The sequence below is a fragment of the Echinops telfairi genome, unplaced genomic scaffold (genome assembly GCF_000313985.2).
Source record: "Echinops telfairi isolate 266 unplaced genomic scaffold, ASM31398v2 ScPeMD7_655;HRSCAF=1070, whole genome shotgun sequence".
Lineage (NCBI taxonomy): Eukaryota > Metazoa > Chordata > Mammalia > Afrosoricida > Tenrecidae > Echinops > Echinops telfairi.
In genome coordinates this window covers 33,646,422-33,672,352 of record NW_022104553.1, presented here as the reverse complement: position 1 = coordinate 33,672,352, position 25,931 = coordinate 33,646,422, and the positions used below count along the sequence as shown (strand labels likewise).

At 51.6% G+C, this 25,931-nt stretch overlaps 3 protein-coding genes across 3 annotated transcripts in view; all 3 read right to left on the bottom strand.

The window, feature by feature from the left end:
* Nucleotides 1-7,360: 7,360 nt before the first annotated feature.
* LOC101657672 (cytochrome c oxidase subunit 6B1) lies at nt 7,361-14,997 on the bottom strand. The gene is made up of 4 exons (XM_004715796.2): nt 14,900-14,997; nt 12,448-12,564; nt 10,395-10,495; nt 7,361-7,488 (listed from the first exon to the last, which is right to left on the bottom strand). The coding sequence occupies exons 2-4, from the start codon at nt 12,551-12,553 to the stop codon at nt 7,435-7,437; spliced, it is 261 nt and encodes an 86-aa protein (XP_004715853.1). The 5' UTR covers nt 12,554-12,564; nt 14,900-14,997; the 3' UTR covers nt 7,361-7,434.
* Nucleotides 14,998-16,909: 1,912 nt separating this feature from the next.
* ETV2 (ETS variant transcription factor 2) lies at nt 16,910-19,480 on the bottom strand. The gene is made up of 5 exons (XM_045292712.1): nt 19,408-19,480; nt 19,238-19,315; nt 18,327-18,770; nt 17,274-17,386; nt 16,910-17,068 (listed from the first exon to the last, which is right to left on the bottom strand). The coding sequence occupies exons 1-5, from the start codon at nt 19,478-19,480 to the stop codon at nt 16,910-16,912; spliced, it is 867 nt and encodes a 288-aa protein (XP_045148647.1).
* Nucleotides 19,481-24,720: 5,240 nt separating this feature from the next.
* The window catches only part of RBM42 (RNA binding motif protein 42), a 9,288-nt gene continuing 8,077 nt past the window's right edge, over nt 24,721-25,931 (bottom strand). Inside the window, exons 9-10 of the mRNA XM_004715793.2 lie at nt 25,059-25,253; nt 24,721-24,971 (exon numbers count right to left, since the gene is read on the bottom strand). Coding sequence (XP_004715850.1) covers nt 24,859-24,971; nt 25,059-25,253 — 308 coding nt within the window. The 3' untranslated portion in view covers nt 24,721-24,858. The remainder of the gene's footprint in view (nt 24,972-25,058; nt 25,254-25,931) is intronic.

Sequence of the window (25,931 nt, the reverse complement as noted above, 5' to 3'; positions counted from 1 at the left end):
TTTCGGGAGTAAACAATGAAAGTGGGAGGGGAGAGGGAGCCCTGGAACTGATTGTGATTACACAATTCACTTTAAAGATGATTTAACCATTGGGGGGAAGGGAGTTCTAATAGAATGTAGTTTGAATAATCAGATTACCAGGTGTGTTTGAGAGATTAACAAGAATAATTTCTTATTATTTCTCTGAGACATAAGAGGTTTAATATAAAGAGAATTATATTTAATTCTTGACTGAAAGAGATACACAAAGGCCTCTACTAATCACCTAACTTATCTGAGCAGGGCCATTTAGATTCTTTCTGATCTCTCTAGTGCAAATCATGTGATGACTATCCTATCCATCAAATCAAAAGAATTTGATGCCAATGTTAAAGATTAAAGTATGTCTGATGCAAAGGGTACCCTAACTGCACTACAAGAGCCAGCCACAGTTATGTGTTCAGCTGCTAAACGAAAGGTTAGTGATTCAAACCTGTTCAGCTACGTGGCACCTGAACTTGGTCCGTGCTCTAAATGGGTGAAGAGGGTCCGATTCAGTAGGCGAAAGGGAGGAGAGAGGGAGGCGAGAGAAAATGGAGGACGATGAGGCCTACCGCTGCTCAGGTAGAGAACCGAAAAACAAAATCCCTCAGTTGGAGGACTGGAGGGCCCTTGTGCCACAAGGTAGTTTTCAAAAAAGGTTCTAAACTTTGCAAATCTTTAATGCAATGGCAAATAAAAGAAGAGGAATCTCATTTCTCTTTGGTGTAGAAAGCAGTTTCCAAATTTGTTTGGTTTTGTCTGGTTTGGCTTTCAAAAAAGGAAATAAGGAAATCTTGTCATCACCGTGCTGTGACCTTTTAGCTATTAATGAGTGGATGGTCCCTTGATTTAATCACGGACATGAATTGTTTCTCATTTTGTTCCCTATGTGATGTGAGTCATGAAGGACCGTGTCACCCACAAGTCTTTAACCAAAGCAGAAGGCAAACCCACTGCCATTAAGCTGAATCCAGCACACAGTGATCCTATGTGGAATTTCCAAGGCTTTAAATCTTTATGAAAGCAAATAACCTCATCTTTCTCCTGCAGAGCAGCTCATGGGCTTGAACCAAGGACCTTGTGTTTAGCAACCCAGTGCTTGTCCCACAGCAGCACCCTGAGTCATTAGTGTACTTTAATATCTTGGCATCTGTGCCTTACATTCATCAATGCCTTGAGGTGGAATGGGAATTTATATTTATTATGCTAAAGTAAAGTTTGCTTGTCTATATATATAAAATGTTCCAACTTATAAAAATAAAGTATGTCATTGTAGTGCACAAAAAATACACAGAAAGAAGGAATCGAGTACATGGGATGTAGCTGAGTTCTTGGCCCCAAAAGGCCAGCCAAGGACTACCTGCTGGTCTACCTCCATCAACCCTGCATGACCCAAGGATAGCTGGAGGGCTCTGCGGGCTACCCAGGCCCTCTGCTACCTCCCATTCTGTCAAGTGGCAAGAGATGGATCCTGTTCTGTGAACTGACTACCCGTGGAAATGTGACCAATTTGTGTGAAATGCATGTTTCGTAAACGTTAAGGCAGGTACTGCATTTGAACCAATAAATATGAGTCCTTCTGCACATGGGGAAAAAATACACAGAAAGAAATAACATTTTTCACTTTCCTAACATTACCATTAAATTGTGGTACATTTTTTTCCAAATAGATTGATAACCCAACTGGCCTTCATTTATCACACAAAGGAATGCCTGCACTAGCAGGTCAGTGCAGTTTGGGGACGTGAGACACTTAAGGTAAGTACTCCTATCAGAGATGGTGACTTACAGGAAGTATCCCAGGTGTTCTGGTATGAAATCATACCAGAGTCTTTAGTCAGAGGAGACCCCTCCAGGCAGAAAAGGATGCTAAAGGCCCAGCCTACTCTGTAAGGGACGCTCCTCTTCCCTAACCAGCACCCTCTGTCCCACACAGTGGCTGATCACTACAAGGTTAGTCTTCCACGGTGTGCGCATCATCGCCATCATCACTATCAGCCTGGGCTTCCTCCTCGTGCTGCTGCCTGAGCGGGATGACTGGTTAGCTAAGCTCCGCCCCTCCTGGGCGGAATAAGGGGAAGACAGCGGAAGGCAGCAGCGATCTGGCCTCAGGACTGCAGAGCCCGCACAGAACGCGCCCTTCCTCTGTGCGATAATGTCATCTCTCCAGAACGATGTAATGCTTCCATCATGTTAATAACTTGGAGGCCCTTTCCTGACGGGAGGAGCTGAGTGTGGTGAGGTGTCCATCCCTGTCCAGTTGGGGTAATTAATCTACAGTAAGTTATATGGTAGTTATTGGCCTGTCCAGATGGGGTAATTAGTCTACAGTAAGTTATATGGTTGTTATTGGCCTGTCCAGTTGGGGTAATTAATCTATAGTAAGTTATATGGTAATTATTGGTCTGTCCAATTTGCTTGTACTTTATCCACATCATACCTCTCATTGAAGGGTACCACTTCCACATGAGAGAGAGAAAGGGCTCTTAGCTCTTTCCACATGCATTTAAAGTCTGTTTAAATTAGCCTTGCAGAGATCGTTTCGGATGACAGATATAACTGACAAGCCAGAGCAGATGTTTGGAATCTTAGCAACTGGGAATTACATTGCACACTGTGATGATGTTTCGGCTGTGGTAGGTCATATTTTGTCTTATACCAGAACTGTACTCTTAATTTCAAGGAATACTCATGAACCAAAAGACCACTAACTGTAAATTCATCTGGACAAATAGGTAGGCTGTGAAGCAGTGAACATCAAAACCATCCAATGTGGCTAATGTGGAGACGACGTTTGGAGAAAGACAGTTCTCACCCCAGGGAATGGGAAGGGAATGATCATCCATGTGTCCCTGTAAGATCACGCAAGAGAAATGACAGTGCCTTCTACAGAATGCTTGTCTTGACCTATGTGACGCAAGCCGACGTTCTAAGTCACTGGCACTGTCATACTTTAGAAGTAGAGATCTTTAGAAACAACAAAAACCAGGTGTGTACAGCAAAGACAAAGCTGATGCCCCGTGTATGTGAAAGATGGTCCACGATGTACAATCTGCAGGTAGAATATGCAAGGGGTGACTTTTACTTCATGAACAAGGTGGAAAAATTATCTACTGAATCGGTAAGCCTTCTAAGGAAACTTCTAAGCACCAGGCTACTTACTTACCCAATTTAGGCCTACCAGAAAATTCTGTGAAAGGGAGACATCGGGGTTAGAGTTTACTATGTTTGAAATCTACCTTGTTGCATACAAACTGGAGACTTTATTTTGAAATGTTCCCGTAACCCAAGGGTACATCTGTAACCGTGGAATCTTTTGTTTCGCAGAGGAATTGGACATTCATGACCTGTTCCTGGGTATTCATGAGCATTTGCCATGACCTGTTTGGAAAGTTCATCAGATCTTTACAAAGACAAGTGCTGTCTTGGTGCCTCTTTGTCACCTTGCCTCGGCACCGATTTCAGTGTTCTGTTCTGACCCAGGCCCCAAAGTATTCTCTCTCTGACCTCACCCTTCTCTCTCAGAAGCACCACCGCCTGCACTCACCCTATAGGACAGAGTAGAACTGGCCCCAGGGGTTTCAGACTTCTAAATAATTCCAGGAGCAGACAGCCTCATTTTTCTCCTGAAGAGCGACTGGTGGGTTTGAACCACTGACCTGGTGTTTCACAGGTCAATGTGTAGCCTACTATGAGACCAGAGATCTTGAACCCAACCACAAGTGGAGAAAAATTTGACTAGAACAATGGAGTCAAATTTCACCAGAGTAAAATGCAAGACGATCACCAGCAGTGTTTCCCTCCCTTTTTCGACTTCTCTGGCCCTGTAGGCAGCTTCCTTCAAGTAGACCCCCAACTCATGGCCGCCCCACCCACCATCAAACGCTACTCAGTCGGATGCCATCCCCATAAATAGTTGGGAGGTTGGACCATTGTATCCGCCGAATTTCCGATGGCTGATTTTGGGAAGTAACTGGTCAGGCCTTTATTCCTAGTCCGTCTGAGTCTGGAAACGGCCACTGACATTTGAAGTCTCTGCACATAAGGCACGTGGCTGAGGAATTGAATCCAGGTTTGCTACAAGGTAGGGGGAATTTTACACCTGAACCACCAGTGCCTTCTCTCCCTCCCACCTTCTGCTGAGCTCAGCATGCCGCTTCAGTCTCTCCTTGACTTTCCGACTGAGCTCAGCTCAGCTCAGTCTTTCCCAGCTGACCCCAAATGGCCATGGCTATTTACCTCAGCTTCCCACAACTGCCTGACCACTTCCTGTGTCCTAACTCAAATCTAGTTTCGTTGACAGTTTGATTATCCGGCTTTGAGTTATGTGAACATTGCTAGCTCAGTCAGCCGAGGCAAGGGACTCTGAGGCACAGTGGCCCCTGTTCTAAGGCTGTGGAGGGCGGGGGGAGGGGGGGATGGACCCAACAGAGGGATGTGAGCATCTTTAGTCGCCCCGTCCTACTGGGCACCACACACCGCCTAGCTACGGGGCGGTGCATGTGGTTCACCCACCCCGTTGCTAACCCAAAGACCAGCAACTTCACCCCCAAGAGGGGCCAGAAGGCAGGCTAGGGGATCTGACTAAAGCCCCGCCACTGAAAACCCTATAGGACACAGCAAGCTTGGAGGCAGCCTGGTATGTTCTAGAAAGTTCTCGTTGGGTCACACGACTCCTGCCCAACTGAGGAGCAAGTGTGCAAGCAAATAAAAAATAGATCGGAGAGGAAGCCGGAAGGCTCGATGAAATATTTATCAAATAAAAAGATATACAGAATGCTGGAGCATGGACGCTTCTAGATGTATGGGCTTTCTCCAGTGGAATACACAGGAAACTAAGAGAACGGAGCCAACCAGATCAGGGGAAGTTCTGAGCCTTGATTTTCCTCTGGACGTCCTTCTGTATCACTGGAAACTTTGTTGAAGGTTCTTTGCCATTTCCTGATGCATGCCATCACTCTGTGGTCTCTCAGCGCTCCTGTGCACGCACTCGGGTCCTGTGTACAGCCACCTCACCAGCAGCCACTTCCCATCCTTCCTTAGGGCTGGATTCCAATTCATGAGTTGCTCTCTTTAGAGCAATGGTTCTCAACCTTCCTGATGCCACAGCCCTTTCATACAGTTCCTCAGGTGGTAGTGACCCCCAACCATAAAATTATTTCCGTTGCTGCCTCATAACTGTCATTTTGCTACTGTGATGAATCAGGCGAGCCCTATGAAAGGGTCATTCGATGCCCAAAGGGGTCACGACCCACAGGTTGAGAACCACTGCTTTAGCTGAACATGCTTCAGAGATGTTTGTCACACAACTACTTGAGCAGTCTTGAGAACACATTGATTCTGCCGTAGATGGTATTCCGGCTGGTCTTTCTCTCTCAGGGGTCTTTGTTGACAAGTTCGGTAGATTTTTTGGGTCACTTTTGAAAGACTCTCTCTCAATTTAGCTCTGAGTAGTTAGTAACAAAGCAAACTCGCTGCCATTGAGTCAATGCTGACTTGTGGCGACCCCTGTGGTTTGAGACTGTAACTGTTTACAGGTGTAGCAAGCCCAGTCGCTCTTCCTCGGAACTGCTGGTGGTTTTGAACTGCTAACCGTGTGGATCGCAGCCCAACATGTAACGCCACTGGGGCTCCACTTGAGAAGTTAAAGGACTTCCAATTACCTGGCTGAAGGAGGTCTGGAACAGAGTGAAAAACTGTAGGTTGTGCAGAGGATGGCTTATTAGCCGGCATTAAGGATTTAATTGTCTAGATGTAATAACGTGTAGTACAGTTAAGCACTCAACTACCAAAAAGTTGGCAGTCTCAGCCCACCCCGCCCTGGCAATCTGTCCTGAAACATTCATGGAGCACACACGCTTAAGATCACTAGGAATCAGGAGTTTTAAAAGTAGAGTTGAAAGAGAAAAGGAAATGAAAAACTCGGAAGACGTCGACTGGGTTTTCTACGCCAGTGTTCCCCAAAGTGGGTAATACCATCCCCTGGGGGGCAGTGGAGCAATCCGGGGTGGGGGCACTAAGAAAGCAGGTAACAATTATACTTTAACCAGTTATGGGTTAGAATACAAACTTTTCAACACAGGGGGAGGCACGAAGTAGTTTGTTTTTTGGGAACTGATCATCTACAGGGACCACAGCCTTATCATCTACCCTGGAACTGAAAGTACTAGATGGTGCCCCCAACTGCCACTAATGCCCATTCTCATCATCAGGGTTTCTCACAGAATGGCAGCGAAACAGAACTCAAGCTCAAGTCCAGGGGTACTGGGCTGTGACTACTGCCCACAGATACCCTTCAGACCTTGAACTGATCTCAAAGCCATCTTTTAGCAAGTGTACTGGTCTTCACGAGTTATCACCTGTGAGTACTGCACACTTTTTAAAACATTATCTAGTCAGGTACCACACAATGTGCTTGGCCCACATCTATACATCCATGGCCCCAGCCTTGGCAAAGCCTATAAAGCACACATTAAAACCCTGAGGTGGACACTAGTTTGCAGTGACAAATGAGTGCTACTTTGCAATGCTCGTCCTATGGCCGTATGATGTTAAGATGCTTCAGTACGCCTGAAAGTGCTCACTGAATGCTTTTGATGCACAGGGAACAAAACCAACTCAGTGTCATCAATTTGATTCCTGACTCACAGTGACCCTTCAGGACACAGTAAGACTGCCCCTCTGGGTTTCTGAGACTAAATCTGTACTTAGAGTAGACAATTGGTAAATTGTAGCAGTTGGTAGAAACAAACCGCTAACGTATTTACCAGCTCAATGCTTACCTCGCCAGTTAGGTAGTTAGATACTGTACCCAAGTGTCCTGATTTACATACAAATTCTACGTAAGGGCAGAGCTGGGAGTGGAATGCATTCGTCATCGGGGACTACTTTATCTATATTATACGGGTGTTGAGTCACACCCACAAAACTACCCAAGGGCCTAAAACTACTAATTGAACATCCAGCATGGAATCAGTGAGAATGCGCACATGAAAAACTAGCCATGACACTGAACAGTGTACTAATTGTTAAGTTACCTCGAGGGGGAGGGGAAGCTAAGTACATAAATAAAATGTGTGTACAAAACAAGGGGAAGGACAGCGAAGGGTTAGCACCTAGAGACCATCCTGTCCATCACCCACTTGACCGAGTGCCTGGCCAATGGGAGGCGGTCAGAGTCTGAAAAGCAATTCAAAATGCACCAATAGAAACGATCATTGCTCTGAGGCCCCTCTTGCTGGTCCGGGAATCTGGGCACTTCCCTTCCACTGTGGTGTTTTTGTGCCCAACTATCTAGGTGTTTTACATGCGCGCGCACACACATGCACACACACGGTTCTTACACGTGTTCAGTGAGTTTTTATTATTAATTAAGTCAAGAGTCAGGATCCCAAGAGAGAAGCGAGGGCCAATTCAGATCTTCCCAGGAAATGTGCCTTCTGCCCGGCGGTCATCCCAGGCCGACACCTGTGGAAAGACAGACAGCATCACTCCCTTCGGCTGCAGGGAAACCAGATGGGTAGAATTCATTGCCTGACGTGCCCCAGGCAGTCAGCCAGTCAGTCAACAAGCTACCGCAGGCACCTATGACGTGCCAGCCACTGTTCCAGGAGTGGGGGAGCTCGATCAGCTGACACCCTCAACTGGAAAAATCCCTGCCTCATGGCAGGCTGTCCCCAGAAGGTCTGTGACTGCTCAGAGCACACAGAGGGTGGCTGTGGCCTGCAGCGGTGAGGAACACGAGGGGCTCTCTCCCCATGATAGTCACTGCAAAAAGGTACGGACTACCGTTTTATAGTGCACCACAGATAAATATTAAAAAAAGAGAAAGACAGGCACATAGCAAAAGGCTAATCCTTCCCAGAAATAATAGCACTTCGACCCTTGTGGCCCTTCCCACAGGGCAGGGTTCACTTTAAAAGACATGTTTTAAAAATAATAAATGAATGAATGAATGAAGTGTTTTCAGGAGGGACCAGTCCCTGAAGACAACCATCATTCTTGGTACAGTGAGAGGGTTGGTGGGAAAGATGAAGATCTTCCCTGAGAGAGACGACTCTGGCTCAACCCGGATGGCACAGGGCTGGGCAGCCTTTTGCTGTTTTACTGCGGGTCGTCATTGGTCACAACCGTCTCAACAGCACTCAGTAGCTCCATGCTATGGGGCCGTGGTGTGAATTAGAGCGCACAGACTTGGAGCGATAGAAACCCATCCGGGAAGAGTAGTGACCTGTTGGGCTGTTTGTTGTTGGACAGCACTGAGTTAGCACCCGCTCACGGTGACCCTCTCAACAACAACACAGAACACTGCTGGCCCTGCGCCACCACAACGGCCACGCTTGCGTCCGCTGTTGCAGTCACTACAGCAACCCATGCGCTGAGGGTCTTCTATGCTGACTGACCCTCCACCTTGCTTTTTTCCAGGGATTGAACCTCCTGATAACATGTCCAAAGTACGTGAGAAGAAGTGTTGGCACCTTTGCTTCTACGGAGCGTTCTGTTGGCAGAACTGGTTTGTTCTTTTGGCAAATCTACTAAAACAAACCCACTGCCATCGAGTTGACTGCAGCTCATAGCGACTCTGTGCAGTGTGGAGACTGAACCCTAATGCGAGCAGGCAGTCTCGCCTTCTCCCGAGGAGGAGCGGCTGGACCACTGGCCTTGTCGCTGGCCGTCCATGCTTCACCCACAGCAGGCTTCAAAGGCGTCAATTCCTCTTCCAGCTTCCTTTTTCGCAGTGCAGCCTCACTGTGCATGCCTGAAAACCACGTGACGGTCCAGCGTACACTAGGACAGCCCTAGGTGGAGGGCTTCACGGGGTTGACGGTTTTCAAAGAAGGCTTCTATGGGTTTGTAACAATGTTTCCTTACCTTCATATTGCTTATAAACAACCAACAACAGAAACACATGCGTTTACTTACACCAAGTTTCTGGAAGAAAGAAGCTGGGTTGCTGGGTAGAAGGGGCCGGCTGCACTTTAAATCTAGTGCTAGCAGGGCAGGGCGGGCACTTGGGTGGAAGAGCCACACAAGCTGATGCTCCATTCAAAAAAGGGCAGGCCGTTACGGACTGGGAGCAGGAGCATGCGGCCTGGCACCCAGTCCGGCCCAAAGCCAACGTCATGGCTTGAACTCAAGCCTATAGCTGGAGGACAGATGCTGTGGGGGTCACTTGAGGTGACCCGCAACCACTCAGGGACAAGGAGAAGTTCTGGTCAGCAGAGGGCTCTCAAGAGACATTCGAGACAGCATGGCCAGAGATGCGAGAGAAAAACCAAGAGTCTAGGAGAAGCGTGCCTCTTTGTTCTAGAGAAACAAGCCACATGTGTCTATCAAAAATGCTGAAACAGGGAAGTAGAACAGTATAACCATCCACAGGGGCCAATTAAATAAGACACCTATAAGCCATTGAAAGGCGCCCTAGTGGCACTGTGGTTTAGGCATTATGTTGCAATTGCAAGGCTAGCACGAGCTGTTCTGAGAGAGAGAGATTTACAGCCTCAGAAACCCTCTACAGGGTTGCTCTAAGTTGAAATCGACGCAAAGGTGAAGGGTCTGGGTTTTAAAACTATGCAGTCGGTAACAAGGGCAGGGCGACAGGCAGAGGCAAGCGGAAACACAAACTAGACAGCATGAACCTCTGACAGGCTTACGTGTGATGAACACACCCAGAAAAAGGGCTTCTCTGACCCCAGAGAGGGAGGCGGGAAGCACAGGGCACTTTCGCTCGGATTCTACCGTGCTGCTCCCATTTGGACTGCGCGATCCCTTTTGTAAGGAGATCGGAGTTCGAGTCTAAGAACTCGAGTGTGAACGTTCACATCTGTGAAGTCAGCATGCCCGCTACGTGCAAACGCAAGAACACAGATGCTCATGCCTCTCAGTAAGTCTGGCAGTCAGTGGGGGCCTTGGATTTCATAAAACCTGGTCCTGTTAAGCAGAAACTATTAAAAAAAAACAAAGCAAGGCAAGGAAAGCGTCTTCACTTCCAAAAACAAAGCGCGCACCTGGCAGGTGCCTGCTTTACAGAGGCGGAGGACACCGTGGGGTTGGCTGCAGCGACACAAAGATGAGAGGGAAGGGACAGGTGGAGGCACCGGGGAGATGGGCACTGGAAACGTTACTTTTACTCTGAAAATGTGCCCGGTGCGAAAGGGCAGGATGGCCCAAGCTGATGAGGCCCACGGGGGCAGGTTCCTGGTCCCCAGGGGGTATCTGCACAGCCACGCAGCAAGGTGCCCCTGGAGTCCTTGGCAAAGTAGCACCGGCCGAGTGCCAGAGCAGAGAGAGGAGGGAAGGGAAGCAAGCCTAGGCCTGAGACAGCCTGGCCTCCTTTCCTTCAGCCCCCGCTCAGACGCCAGCAGGATACATACCCAGGAAACGGGGCAGAGGGACTTGTACACACGCTGATACCACTGACACACGGAGACGTCGCCCCCTTTGGCATTCATCGCCTTCTCACAGCGGTGGAAGTCTGGGAAGAAAGGGGTCAGTCAGCCCAGGACTCCCCCCACCGCCCGTGAGACCGACTTCTCATCTTCTGATCAGTTGTAGGGCTGCATGCAGGTACAGAAAGTTCATGAGAAAACGCCATCACCTTTTACTCCTACTTTCCTATGAACGCGTGTGAAGCCCTGCATAGACGTTTTTAACAAAAAGGCACGGCCTCACAAGTGCACTCAGAGATGGGTCAGCACTCAATACATTGACTTGGCGACTCACTGGAGAACTGCCTGACGGTATAGGGACAAAGAGATGGGCTGTTAACTGCCAGGGGAGCACTTCAAACCCAGCAGCTGCTCGCGGGAGAGGAGGCGGCTGGCTGCTCCCGTGGAGAACTAGCACTTCAGAAAAGCAAAGGAGCAGCTCTCCTCTCTTCCACAGGAGCGCTACGAGCAGCCACTGACTCGGTGGCAGTGCATTCTGGAGGATCTCATGTCTCCGGGTGGCACACACTGTTCAGCAAGTGGCTACAAACGGAAAAGTTGGTGATTTGAATCGACCCAGAAGCCACCGAACGGGCAGTCCTGCTGTGGAATGGACAGGCTGCCATGAGTTGGCACCATCTCCATGGCAGGGGTTGCTTTTGGTCTGAGACCTGCAGGCCAGGTGGAGAATTCAGAGGTAGGGATGACAGGGAAGTAGGAGGGGCGTTTATGGGGATGATGGCAGTCCAGAAGTAGGATGGGGAGAAGATGGTGCTAATGTAAGGAATGGCTTAGGGCATTCCACTACTGAGCACATCCTACACACGGCTTCAGACGACATGTGTGGGGCTTTCACACGGCGTCCAGCCCAGGACAGAACAGCCAGCCTGTGGGATAAATAAGACAGCACAAGGGCCAACGACTGACCGGCCACAGCATGGAAAGAGCTTCAACACGTGACTACAGAACTCCTCACATAAAGACTACAGGCAGTCTTCAAAAAGCTCACCAAGATGACATTTTCAGACTATGATAAAACCAAACACTCGAGTCCTATTCGTAGGGATTCTACTTCTGGAGGGGAGCGCAAGGGGTTGTGGTCAAGACAGGGCACGCAGTGGGCAGCAGGGGTGGCGGCTGTGGTGGGGAGTGCTGGCAACAGCGCATTCTTAGTCATGGCTGCACCAGCGCCCTTTAGAAGGCAGCATTTTGCTGCGTGTGACATTCCACATTTCTTGCGCATCCTGTACACAGGAGAGGGCTTCCAAAACCTCAGGGGAAATGGAATGGAAAGCAATGTACAAAGGGGTGGGTAGTGGCAGGGACTCTGGGGGTACAAAAAATGTCCCCATCAACTTTTTTGAAGTCTCTTTGCATATTACACTACGTTCACAGGCCTCAAAAACCACACCGGTTGCCCTTCAGTAGATTCTGAAGAAACCAACGTGGTGAAGAAGATCCAAGAAACACACAGTCTGAGGGACTCAGGGACCACGAAATCCAGCCCCCAGCACCCTGACCTAGGTGGTGCCAGGCTACCACACAGCTGACTGCTCTGAAAGGGAGCGCAACAGAAGGTCCTGGATCAAGTGGGAGCTAAATGTGGAATGAAACTCAAAATTACAAAAACGACCAGCTGACTGGCCTGACAGACACCAGTGGAACCCTTCGGCACCCTTCATGCCTGGAAGGGAACTCACCCTCATGGCTCAGCTTTCGGCCAACTGCCATGTAAGCCTAGATGGTGAACAATCAACACGAGGGAGATGCCCACTCACAGGCCCCTCAAGCATCAAAACAATCCAAGTTCACCATCCTGGCTGGCCTGAGATCCAGCCGGTGATGAGGGACAGTCGATCTGCAGGGTGTAGCGGAGCTAGGACCGCGTTAGGATGCAGTGATACGAGGGGACCCAGGGAGGGGCATGGGAAGGGGATGAGTTACTTTAAGCCCAAGGCAGAGAAAGAACTGTGCCCTCCCACCGGCCTGCCGGGCTCACCCAAGTAGTTCTGCCAGCAGTTCCTGGTCTGGTTCTGGTTGGGGAAGCGGCTGTCAAAAGGAGCAGTTCGGTAGTTCTTGATTTTGGTCTTGATGTCTTCTGCCATGGTGGTGATTCCTGGAGGAAAGAGGGTGGGTACTGGTAAGGGTTTTGGGTGTGCCTAAGCATGGGGCTGTCAGCCCACACGGAGCCAGACACAGACTAGGCAGAAAAATACAAACCGAATTCACCATGACCAGGTCATAGCAAGCCTGGGGGTTTCTGAGCATTAGTATCTTTGCGGGAGCAGACAGCCTCATCTCTCTCCTGTGGGGCAGCTACCGCTTTCAATGGCTGACCTGATGGCCAGCACTCAATGCGTAAACCCACCATAGCACCAGAGCTCCAGGAGCGGGCAGGAGACAGAGCAAATCCACACAACTGGGTGTGGAAAGCATGCCAGGGTCGGGGCAACTCCTTAGCCAAACCAAGCCTGGTGCCAAAAATCACACACGGCTCACCACATGGCTGGTGCCCTTCTACGCTTTACTCCCGAGAGCGGCTCTCTAAGGTGGAAACTGTTGCCATTTCAGAGATAAGGGAAGAGTGTACTTTAGGGACTTCCTAGGGTCACAGAGCACACAGTGATGGGATGCTGTGATCACAAAAACTGCATAAAAATGGGCAGCATAACCCAGGTTGTCTCAAACCAAACCCACTGAAGCCGGTTCTGATTCACAGACCCCACAGGAGGGAGCAGACCTGCCCTATAGTTTCCAAAGCTTCAAGAAGCCAACCTTGAACTTAGCAGCCAATTGCTCACCTACTATGCTACCTAGACTGCCATGGTTCTTCATTTTTACGGTGTCAAAAACCCTTCGGGGGTCTGATGAATCCCACACAATCTTTTGCTCAGAGTCCACGTACATGGATTTGGGAATGCACTTTCCAATCACAAAGGACACCAGTTCTAACCTTGATGGGGATTCACTACCAGTTTTGATGCACCATATACACTTGAGTATAAGCCGACCCAAATATCAGACGAGACACCTAATGTGATCACAAAAACTGCATTAAAAAATGTGTTGAAAAACTCGGCTTATACCAGCGTATATACGGTAATCATGGGGCCGAGGCAAACTGTGACATTGGCACCTGCAGGGAAGACAGAACATCTGTGATGCTGACTGGAGCTCACATTACACCGGCTGCCAGAACCACGGAGGTTGCTACCTCCATTCCAACGGAAGGAAATGCTGTATTTCAGTCAAATGTTCCTTAAAAAAAAAAAAAAAGATATAATCCTTCCCCCCTCCCCCATTCAACTACTTCAAATCCCTTGAATTCTAGACTGTGAATCTGGGTTATAATGTCTTCTGAAATATACGTCTCAAAAGATTCAAAGCCATATGGAATTCAGGAAAGATCACTCCATCAGGAGCAGTAAAGGGGAGCAGCAATATCATGAGGGTGGGGGATGGTCAGGGAGGAGGAAGGGTGAGAAAGGGGGAATCCATCACAAGATTGGATGCCCCTCCCCCCACCCCCAGACTGAATAACAAATGTGGGTAAAGGGAGACAATAGACAGTGTAGTAACAATATAATTGATCAAGGATACACGGGGGTGGGAGAGGGAGGGGAAAAAGTTTACACCAAGGGCTCAAGTCGAAAATGTTTTGGAAATGATGATGGCAACCTATGTACAAATATGCTTGATTCAATTGATGTACGGAATGTGCTAAGAGCTGTTAAGCGCACCCTCCCCCTCTCCACCCCCAAAAAGAAAGATTCAAAGCCATTTCCGCATTGGCAAATCGGTGAGAAACTGCCTCTGAAATAGAACAGGGGAAGCAGGGGTTAATCAAGAGGTGCACGGCCAGGGGTCAATTCAAGGGGCACAAAGGACGGGTGGGGGTGGGGGCGAGGGGTCCGGAAGCCCCAGGGGTCCTTCTGGGAGATGGTGGGGAGGGGAGGGATTAAAACCCTAGGCAACAGGGCACAGACCGCAGGGGGGGGGCGGGGGGGCGAAGTATGTTTCAGGGTGACGCTGCGGTTCTTCCAACGTCCAAGGGGGCCGAGACCGGCGAGCCATGCTGCCGTCCAGGCAAGCCCTGGGAGGTCAAGCCTCGGCCTGGCGATCCCAACTACGAGGTTCAAAGCCCGACTGCTGTGTGACCCGGGCATGTCGCTGACCATCTCTGAGCCCGCCTCCTCGCTGTCAACAAGCGGTGTCGCCCTCACAAGGGTGGAAGACGGACTAAATGGATTCTTATGAGCAAGGGGCTCACAACGCTGCCCGGCATTTTAAATAAGCACTACCTAATCGTTAGCGACAGTATTAACGGCCCCAGCCTCCCAGGGAGACTCGAGGTCACCGGCCGGAAGCCCCACTCTGTTCTGGGAAAAGCCGGGATCCGATTTCCTACCCTGCGGCCTGGGGTGCTAGGTTCCCGTGCCCGCCAGACTCACCTAAAGCGCCCCCTCAAAACGCAGGTAGCTCAATGTGACCCTCAGACGAGACGCCCGCGACGGACCGGAAGCGGAATCAGGAGCGGCCGGAAGCCGAGCGGGGAAAAGTACCGAGGAGTCCTCCGCGCGGCTAGAGCGTCTCGCGGGAGGCCGTGTCCGGAAGTCACTTTGGCTCCGCCCACTCACAGAACGCAGGCCTCCTATTGGAGCCCTGGTGGCGTAAGGGTTCCACGTTAGGCTGGTATCCTCAGTTCGAAACCATCAGTCGCTCTGCGGGAGAAAGATGAGGCACTGGATTGTCGTAAGAGTTGTATGAGCCCCTAATAAAATGATTTAAAAAAAATAGAGTAGGGGAGGGAGGGAGAAGGTGGGGGGAAAGGAAAATGAGCTGATTCCGGGAACCCAAGAGGAAAGCGAATTTTGGGAATGATGAGGGCAACAAATGTATAGCTGTGCGTTACACAATTGATCTATGTATTGTGATGAATTGTATGAGCCCCAGTAAAATGATTAAAAATAAATAAATAGATCCCAAGAATTAAAAAAATAATAATAAAGTAACAACGTATAGGGTCAACCATGCGATAATCCATTTACGTTAATAATAATAAATGTTAATTATAATAAATTCCAGTAATATAATTAATTTTTTTAAAGAGAGTGACAGTCTCGGACACCCACCGTGGCGCTTTTACCCTGCTCTATATAGAGCTGCCTTAGTCGTAATCGACTCACTGGCGATGAGTTTGGCTTTTTTTTTGTTTGTTTGGCTTTTACCAGAATGCTAGGCCTCTCTGTAAGGGTTGGGAATCAACAGAGCACAAAAACATCTACCTTCGTTATGATTCGTCTGGAAACAAAAACAAATTCTCTCCCGGGGTCACTCATCATGTTTTGACCCAGACTCCACCTCCCTGCTCATCATCCTGAAGTTTCCTAACTTCAGAAGGCACAAATGGATAAAGACTTGGGGGACTGAGAAATCACAATTACAGTGAGAAGAGATTAAAACTAAGGTTTGGGTCTGCAAAGTGTTATCTCGGCCTTAAAAAAATTCCATCCAGAATCTCCCATCATATCTGGTTTAAGCCACTATCACCTTCAATCTGAAAGGTTATATATAGTAGCCACTTCCTGGACGATGGACAAGCCCTGGAAACAAAGCACCAAGCACTAAACTGATTTGGCACCCCCCCTAGAGAACTGCAGAGGGTACCTAAGAGGTAAATGAATTCCTGGGTGGACTCCAAGGTCAGCAGTTTGAAACCACGTGCTCCGTGGGAGAAAAATGAGGCTTTCTACTTCCATAAATATTTACAATCTCAGAAACCTACAGGGGTAATTCTACTATGTCCTATAGGCTCGCTATAAGTTGGAATTGACTTGAGGACAGTGAGTTTGTTTTGTTTTTATCAGAGAATTTCAAGGAGCCCAGATGGCATGGTGGTTTAAGCCCTGGGCTACTGACTGTACAGTCGGTGGTTGGAGCCCACCAGCCACTCCTTGGGCCAGAGAAGAGGCTTTCTCCTCCTGTCAAGATTATAGCTCGGAAACCCTAGAGACCAGTTCTATACTACCCCATCTGTGATGACTCCCTAGGAGTCAAAATTGACTCTATGGCAGTGGTATTTTTTTTACAGGATCCCTTAACACCTGAAACAGATCAGACCCCTCCCCAGTCTAGAATCCTCCCCCTGGTTTCTGGTCTCAGCTAAGACCTCTGGGTCATCATCAAGGGCGACAGGGCAGGTAAACTCACAAACTAGTGCACCAACACAGGGCAGGCCCAGGAGGCCGAGGGGACTGACGAATCTGATTCCTTTGCACGCCGCATCCCGCATCCCGTGGGCCCACAGATCGGTGGTGTCTCAGAATGCCTTAGCACCCAAGGGGACGGTGCGATGCCCACGCAGGCTCCCCAGCACCAGTGGAAAGGACACAGACCAACACATACAGTGACGGGACATGTTTATTGGGTTATGGCTGCCGGTCTCCACCTGCGCGGTGCAGCTAGGCAAGGCCCGGCACGCGACCCCCGAAGCGGTACGTGTACTTGCGCCCTCCGCTCTTAAGGACGATGTCGCGGCGGTAGTAGTAGCGCAGACCCCGGCTCAGCTTCTCGTAGTTCATCCCCGGCTTCCTCTTGCGCTCCCCCCACAGCCGCGCCACCTGCAGCGGACACAGCAGGAGAGGGCTGGACGCCGGCCGGGCGGGGCCCACAGGTAACGGTCCTCCCAGCGGGGCGAGAAGGATGACGCAGCCGCAGCCCGGCTCAGCCGGGGGCCTGAAGGTGGCGGGGCGGCCGGTGAGCGGGAGAAAGCCGGAGGAAACTAGGGCGGGGTTATAGCCCCGCGGGGCTGGGGGGCGGCCCCACCTCTTTGGGGTCGCACAGCTGGAACTCGCGGTTGTTGCCTGTCCAACGGATGCAGCTGGTCCGCGCGCCGTCCCGGAGCAGCTCCAGCAGGAACTGCCACAGCTGAATGGGACCTGCGACACGGAGGCAAGGGGACACTCAGGCCTCCGGCCCCAGGGGACACCGCTCGGACGCCCCAGAACGTGGCCAGGTGTTCTCTCAACACACGAACACACATCTATACGCAGAGCTAGAGTCTCTTGATCTAGCAAGAGTCATTTTATATATATAATGTTTATATGTAATGTAGTGTATATATAATGTAGATATATAATGTATATATCACATGTATGTATATGTATATATACATGTATATCTAAACAATGGGAGGTTTGAGAGCCTGCCTTAGAAACTCAGGCATTCAGACCCTGCCCCACATTCCCATCTTGGGGATCGAGGAGTTTAGCCTCCACACCTGGAGATCGGGAGCCCTAGTGGCGCTGTGAAGAGCCCTGGCCGCATAGTGGGTTGCACGAACCCCAAGGTCAGCAGTTCGAAAACACCAGCCCCTCCGTGGGAGGCAAACGAGGCTTTGTACGCCATAAAGAGTTACAGTCTCAGTAACCCACAGGGGCAGTTTTACCCTAACCTATAGCGTCCTGATGAGCCGGAATCGACTCGATGGCAGTGGGGTCACATCATTTTTTGGAGTGGCGCCGTGTTAACTTTGGCTTGCTACCACACGGTGAGTGTCCAAACGCACCAGCCCCCGGGAGAAAGGAAAGGAGTCGGCTCCGATAAAGGCCGACAGTCTTGGAAACCCGAGGGAGCAGTGCTCCTCTGTCTCACAGGGTCGCCGGGACTCGGAGTGGGCCAGATGGCAATGGAGTTGGTTTACGTGGGAGAGCCGGGCGTCCAGGTAGCCTGCGGGGCCCCCACCTGCGTGTCCCCCAGCCAGCTTTGTCAGCTGCAACCCCGGACAGCGCCCGGGTAACCCCCCCCCTCCCCCGCCCCCTTAAGGTCCCAGCGCTCCAGTTAGGCCCCTCCTCTGACTCCGTCCCAGGGGACCCTCACCTCGGGGGTTACTTTGGGGGTGGCAAGTCAAAGGGGGCCGGTCCGCCCGCTGACTGGGCTCCGAGGGCCTGGTGCGATCTGAAGTCTGCTCGTGCTTGGCTGGGGAGGCGGCCGTGGAGGTGCAACAAGCCAAGCCCACCAGCTCGCCCGCAGCCGGGGTGCTGTCCGCACTGGGCACTGCGCCGCCAGGGCCCGGGCCTCCGCGGGAGGCGCCGCACGAGCAGTCCCAGCTGGCGACCCTCCCAGCGGCTGGAGCCGGCGGCCACGCTGGGGCCCCTGCCGTGCTGGGGGTGCAGTGCACACCCCCCACCCCTTCAGGGCCGGCGAAGGCAGCGGGGCCCAAGCCGGGGCCGACTGGGCCTGGGGCTTGGGAAGGGGCACTCCACGGGTCCGAGGCAAAGTCCGTCCAGTCTCCCGGCCACAGCAGGGCCTGAGGGGCGGGCTCTGGGAAGAGGAAGGGACCCTGAGTGCCGTGCGGGGTCCCGGCGCTCAGCCCCCTCGGATGCTCTCGGGTCTAAGCCCTCAGGCCCTGAGCCTCCGGTCCCTGGATCCAGGTTGTGCCACGTTGAGGACCCGGCTGTCACCAGCCCTAGCTAGTTTCCCTTCAGCGATCCGGGGTGCTGCAGGGCTCCCAGTTCCCCGCACACACTCACCGGTTCCCCAGGAAGCCTCTGGGTGCGGCCAGGTGGAGCCCCAGTCCAACTGCGGGTGCCCTGTGAGTTTAGGGAAGGGTATGGATAATGATTTGAGACCCCCTCAACGACCCACCCACCTAGTAGTCTATTCCTCAGGCACTGTCTGTCCACCCCTCCTCACTCAGACCTGGCCTAGGACTGTAGGACCCTCTCTCCTCCCTTCCGAGACCCAGGAGCCCAGCCCTTCCTTCCCCAGAGGCGGCAGCCTGCTGTCACCTTTCCAGCACGGGTCCGCAGTCAGCATGTCCCCTTGGGGTGCCGTTTCAGGGAAGTAGAAGCCCAGCTCGGCTCCGCCTGCCAGCAACAAGGTGGTTAGGGTCCGTTCAGGGGTCAGCAGAGGCACCTACCTGGGCACCCTCCCCACCCTTCCAGCCCCACTATCCTACCCTGCTGGGAGCAGAGCCTGTTCCCCATAGGCACTTCCTGTGGCAATGCTTCATCCCAATTCCACAAATCCATGGATGTCCGTTCTGAATGCCTTGGGCCTGGAAAATCTGAAAGGGCAATGGGTGAGCTGGGGACCTTCGGGACCCTGCAGACCCCTGCTCCCCACTTCCCTAGGATCCCAGAGTCTTGCCCCTCAGTCCTTCTCCCCCTCAGACCCAGTGTCAGGACCCCAGACACTTCTTCACCCAAAGAGCCAGTTCTGTTCTTACCTCTGCCAGGTCTCTCTGCCCCCAGCCAGGGGTCTCAACCCCATTTCATACCATGCCCACCCCCCCCTCCCCTTGGGCTCTGCAGGGGGCAATTTTCCAAGACGTCAGAGCTGGGAGTTGTGGGGTCGAGTTGCAGAGGCGGGGGCAGGGCTGAGCCACACGCCCCCCAGCCTCAGGGATTGTGGCTGCAGTTGGGGCAGCTTGGGTCTGAACTCGGTCCATTTAGAGACTAGCAGATTGGGGGTGGGGGGTGGGATGGGGGGTAGGAGACAGGACTGTATGAGGTGATGGAGGGAGAGCGGTGGGGGCGGGGTGGAGAAGGAGAGCTTCGTGTACAGATTTGGGGGACTTGATTGTGCACCATGGTGGGGGGGGGGTGCGGCGAAGGTCTGGGATCTGCTGGGCTTTGCTAAAGCTTATCTACAACAGGAAGTGGGATTTCCGGCCATTCACCCTTCCACACTGCCTGTCCATGACGTCACAGCTGCAGGGGTGATATGGATGGGGTGGGGTGGAGAGATGCCCACCTAGGAAGCCCCATCAAATGGAGCTCCCCCTTCCAAGGGCGTTAGGGGGGGTGCTCTGTAGCTGCTCGCTCGGGGATCAAAATCGCATGGACAATATAAACAATGATAGCAGCACTCATAATAGCCAGCATTTTATTGGGGGCTCCTGCCTTTGCATTCCATGTGCTGTGCGCTCTCATTTTGGGCTTGCAAGAGGTCATGGCTGTTCTTATCTCTTATCAGCTTTTCAGGGAGCTAGGAATTAAGGCAGGCTTCCTCCTGCATGGCGCTATTAATTGTGAATTAGGGGAGGTGTTTACATTTCAGGCTGGCAACTCTGCATTCAGCAGTTCAAACCACCCATCTCTCTTCTCCCATGGACCTCGACCCTATTTTACACCCAGGTCTCTACCTGTCAGTCTTCTCGTCCATTGCTTCATCCCCGCCCTCCCCCCCTTTCTTGGGAACCTCCAAAGTGTGTCCCCTCTGGTATGGGTAGGCAGTCTTCACCTTGGATTTTATCCTGCCAGCAGTGGCCTCATAGAATATTTGTCCTTTTTTTTTTCAGTGTGAGTGCATATGAGAGTGAGTGAATGAGTGAGTGAGAGAGAGAATAAGTGAATGAGCATGAATGAATCACCAGGGAGAGTGAGAATGAGTGTGTGGGAGTGAGTGAGGGCAGGTGGTGAGAGAGAGAGGGTGAGACAGTGGGCAAAGGAGAGAGGAGGGAAGGGGTAGGGAGAGGGATGAGTGAGAGAATCACAATCTATCCCTTCAGTGATTGACACACTTCACTCAGCATAATGTTCCCCAGGTCCCTCCGTGTGGTGAGATGTCAGAAGCTTTCTGGTTTCATGAGTGTTTTTCAGCAATGCTGCACAGTAATCCCTTGTGTGTATGTACCAAAGCCGGCTGATGGCTTTGGGGCTGTGTCCAGGTCCGTGCAGCTGTGAACAGTGCCGCGATGAATAGGGAAGTGAATAGGTTCATGTTATGTCTGTTAGTTCTTTAGGGGTGCGACCCAGCAGAGGTAGAGCTGGATCATATGGGATCTCTGGTCCCAGTTGATTTAGGTAGCTTTCCACGACGGGAGCATGATCCTACAGCTTTTTGACCGTGCAGCCTATGTCCTGCCACGTTATAATCGACAGGTCGGGGCAATCGGAGAAACGTGAGCACGGACTGAATCTGCAAGCGCATGCTTTCCCGAGCTGCGGATGGTGCTAAGATAAGAATGAGGTTTCCACTGGGAGCTGAACAGGGAATTGCTCAAGAGGGAATTGCTGGGCTGACTTTAATGTCCTCCGAAACAAACAAGAGAAGTGCCTATGTAACATATACATGCATGTGAGATTCAGGGCAGGCTTATACTGAGTAATTATCCCCCGATCCAAAATTCAAATATAACTGGTTGTCCTGTTCCTTTATTTTCTCAATCTGACCATCTAGCTGCAGAATCTGTGCATATATCCATCATGCTCCATTAAGAACATCAAGCCCCCCAAATCCAAGCTCCCTGCCATCCAGTCAATTCTGACTCTTAGCCACTCTCTAGAGTAGAGCAGTGATGGGTTTCTTGGTTTGTAGATTTTTATGGCGCCAGAAAGTCTCACCGCTCTCCTGCAGGGCAGCTGGTGAATTTGAACTGCTGACTTTGCTTAGCAGCCAGACCCATAACTCACTATGCCACCAGGGCTCCTTTTAAAACCAAACTCACTGCCACTGAGTCAATTCTGACTCCTAGGGAACCCTATACAGGCTTACAGGAACAGATAGCCTCATCTTTTCATGTGGCATAGCTGGTGGATTTGAACCACCAACCTTGAGATTAGCAGGCACATGATAGTTATCATCTCATCAAAAATAACGTAATCATTTATGTGGACCTTTCTCACTATTCACCCAGCTTCAGTCATTAAGGAAAGGAGCCCTGGAAGCGGAGTGGTTATATATTGGGCTGCAAACACCAAGGTCAGCAGTTTGAAACCACCAACTGCTCTGAGAAACATGAGGCTCAGAAACCCATGGGGGCAGACAGCTCTACCCCGTCCTGAGTCAGAATGGATTCTATGGCAGTGGTTTTTTTTTTCAGTCATTATCCACTTGCCATTCTCATTTCATCTTACTAACAGTCACCCAAATGGCAGCTTCTCGGCTAAGCACCTTTCCCAGAATCCCTTGTAAGTCAAGGGGTAAGGGAGTGAGTGGGTGGAAGGTCAGAAGGGGGAGGGAAGTGAGCACAGCACGTGTTGTTTGTTGCTAAATCCCTTCCAGTTGGTTGGACCCCAGGTACAGTGGAGCAAACATGCTGCCCAGTCCCGCAACTCCTTAAAATCTGTGTGAGTCTATTTGAGTCTATTGTTGAAGGTTTCTTTTTGTTTTTTTTGTTGACTTTCCACTTTACCGAGCATGATGTCCTTCTCCAGGGACCGGTCCCTCCTGAAAACATGTCCAAAGTATGGGAGATGAAGTGTCACCATCCTTGCTTCGAAGGAGCTTAGCGGCCGATCTTCTTCCAAAAGAGATTTGCTCACTCTCCTGGCATGTCCGAGGTATGTTCAATATTTTACATCAATTCTACAGTTCAAAGGCATCAGTCAGGCCCCCTTCTCTATTCAATGTCTAGCTTTCGCTGGCAAACGAGGGATAGTCCATTTTGACAGAAGGGAAACTGCGCTTCAAGGGAGTCCCTTGCCAGGGTGACACAGTGGGTGGGGGCTGCTAGGACTGGATCCAGAGTTGGGGGTCCACAGACCCCTCAGGCATCACTGGTCCCCCCCGCCCAACCTGAGCCTGACCTTCCCAGGCCACTAGGTCCTGGGCCTCCAGAGTGGTTTCAAATTTCCTCTTCCATCTTTCCGCGGTGACTGCCCCCTTGTGACATCACATTTTCCAGTCTGGCCTGAGAATCAGAGGGCTCCTTCCTGTCTGCGTATCTTTATCTGTCTCTCTCTCCCCCCCCCCCCCATGGGTCTCCCAATGGAGTCTGTTGCCCACCAACTCCAGGGAGGACTTGCCACCCATTTCCAGTGTTCCCACCTCGCCCCATCTCCCTTCTTGGTGCACTCTTTCTGACTGGTTCTCACAGCGGCTTCTCTCCATCCGTGCTTAGTAGCCCCATCATTCTACTCCTTCAGCTCTTCCCATTCTCAGAACTCCTGTGGACACTTAAGACCGTCCTCTCTGATTCCATTCTTTCCTTTCCTGCCTCTCAGTAGCAGTGATTGAAGGGGGTTGGGGACAGGAGGCTAGTGATGGGTGGGGGTGGGGCCAGCGAGGATGACGGTCCTAGGGCTGGGTGGTCTAGCCCAGGTGGGAGGGGGGCTGAAGGGTACTTCCTGCTGGGGAGGGAGGCCCTCACCTGCCTGACCCTCAGGCCAGAGTGGAAAATGTGACGTCAGAGTAGGGCTGTAAAGGGGGAAGGACAGGAACACAGGAAGTCTGACTGAGCGTCCCTGACACCTCCACAAAGCACTCCCCAACTCGCCTCCCCCAGTGAAGGGCCCTGATGACCAGCCATGTCCCTTGGGGATTCGCATCCTGGAAGCCTCTCTCCTAAAGCTTTGCCCTCCTGCCTCTGTCCCAGAATCAGGGCCAACCCTGTCCGGTGCAAACCCTGAGGCGCCTTTCTGTGAAGGTTCTCAGCTTCCCCGGGCTTGCTGTTGGTGTGGCAGGGGGTGGGGGGTGAGTCTGAGCCTTTACCCTGCGGGTAGGTGAGCAAGCAGGCAAACTCCCAGTTGGGAAACCTAGGGTGGGCTCACGGGGTGGGTGGGGTTGTCATACCAGAGAGCATTTCCAAAAGTTCATGGAAAAATGAGATGAAAAGCTAATGGGATTCCCTCACACCCCCAGATTTTGAAGCCCCTCACACTCTCTAGGCATCACCAATTTCTCCATCACCCCAACTCCAGAGACAGTGACATTCAGGGGTGAACAGTAAGCGCTATTCTCGGTAGGAGAAAGCAAGTTGGCTGGGGTTTGGCAGAGCAGCCTGGGATGTGGCGGGTGAGACTGGCAGAGACAGAGATGGGAGCGACAGAATGAGTCATGACTGTGGCCATGGAGCCTCCAGGAAGCCACCTGACCCCTAGGTGGGCTCCGATGCCTCCACAGGGCCCGATGGCCCCCTGGGCTCCTCACTTTAGCCTCTAGCACTCAGTGCTGTCACGGGCTGGCCACATGCCCCTCCTGCCAACGGACCACGAGATGGATAAGGACCCGACTCAAAAGAGAACTGGTGACTTGTGTAACCCCAGCACTGTCCGGGGCCTCAGCCAATCTGCTGGGTGGAAGCATGCAGAGAAGACTATGGGCCCCAGAAGGGCAGGGCCCAGGAGACCCGGCACCTTGGTGAGAACTTAGGTGGCGTTAGCGCCGGGGTCTGACAGGAGGGGGAGAGCACTCTGCCTCCTCTGTGGGATGGCTCAAGTGAAGCATTGCTTGGGAAGTTTATCTGTGCACCCCTACATGCTCACTGAGACCCCACCACTCCTCCACTCCACTCCCCAGTGCTTCCACATTGTGGCCAAGCCAAGGATGGAAATGAACATACATTTATTGAAACTGGGTGGGGAGCAGGTGAGTGGATAGTTGGGTAGGGGGTGGTTCCCAAAAAGAGAGGTGTAGGGAAGAGCCAGCGCCCGGCCAGGTGGGAGTGGGGGCCTTGTCACGGACCCTATCTCAGGCCCAATTTCTTCTTTTCCTTCTGCTTCTTGCGCACCACGTCCAGGTTCCGGTCCTTCCACATGCTCTTCCGCAACTTGATGGGGCGGGAGCCCACATACTTCCCTGTGGTAGGGAGGGCTCAAGGTCAAGCTTATGGAGGTCCCTGCCACGCACCCACCATCCCCAGGCTCCCGGGGAGACTTCACCCACCATTCATCTCGCGCATGGCGCGCACGTAGTCACTGGGGTCCTTGAAGCTGACGAAGCCGTAGCCTTTAGTCTTGCCTGTGCGCTTGTCCCGGATGACCTTGGCCTTAAGGAAGGACGGGAAGCGGCTGAAGGCACGTGCCAAGATGTCATCATTCACCTCGTTGCCCAGGTCCCCACAGAAGATCCGGAAGTCATCTGGAGTTGGGAGAGAAGTCAGGGCCCACACACACCCAGTGCTGCCACCCTGGCCAGGCCCACGCTCTCTTACTGACTGGCCCCAACCTTCCTTCCTCTGTGTGCCCAACAGTCTCTGCCAGGGCTTTTCTGGGCAGTACTTGCCCTCCGACAGGCTCTCTGCTAAGCACTCCTGACCTTTTACTTCAGCCCTTCTACCAGGAGTGCAGGGGTGCTATTGGTTAATATTGGACTAACTGGAGAAGCCCGAGGTTCAAATCCACCGGAACAATGCAGCTGTTTGCTCCCATAAAGACTTACAGCCTTAGAAACCCTCTACAGGGCCACTATGAATCAGAAGTGACCCCATAGCAACGGATATGGCTTTGTTTTGAACAGTGTCCGTGGAATATAATTCATGGATCACACAACTCAAAACCAAAACCACTGCCATCGCGTCGATGCCGACTCACAGGGACCCTACAGGACAGGGTAGACTCCCCTTGTGGGTTCCCCAGACTGGAACTCTTCACCGGAGGAGAAAGGCTCATCTTCCTCCTGAGGATGATGAGGGTTTGAACTGCTGACTTTGAGGTTAGCAGCCAACAACAGGTTTTAATCATATTAAGAACGGTGTAATCATCACCACTATCAATTTTGGAACTTTTTCTTTCTTGTAGCTGTCGTCATGGTTAGCTC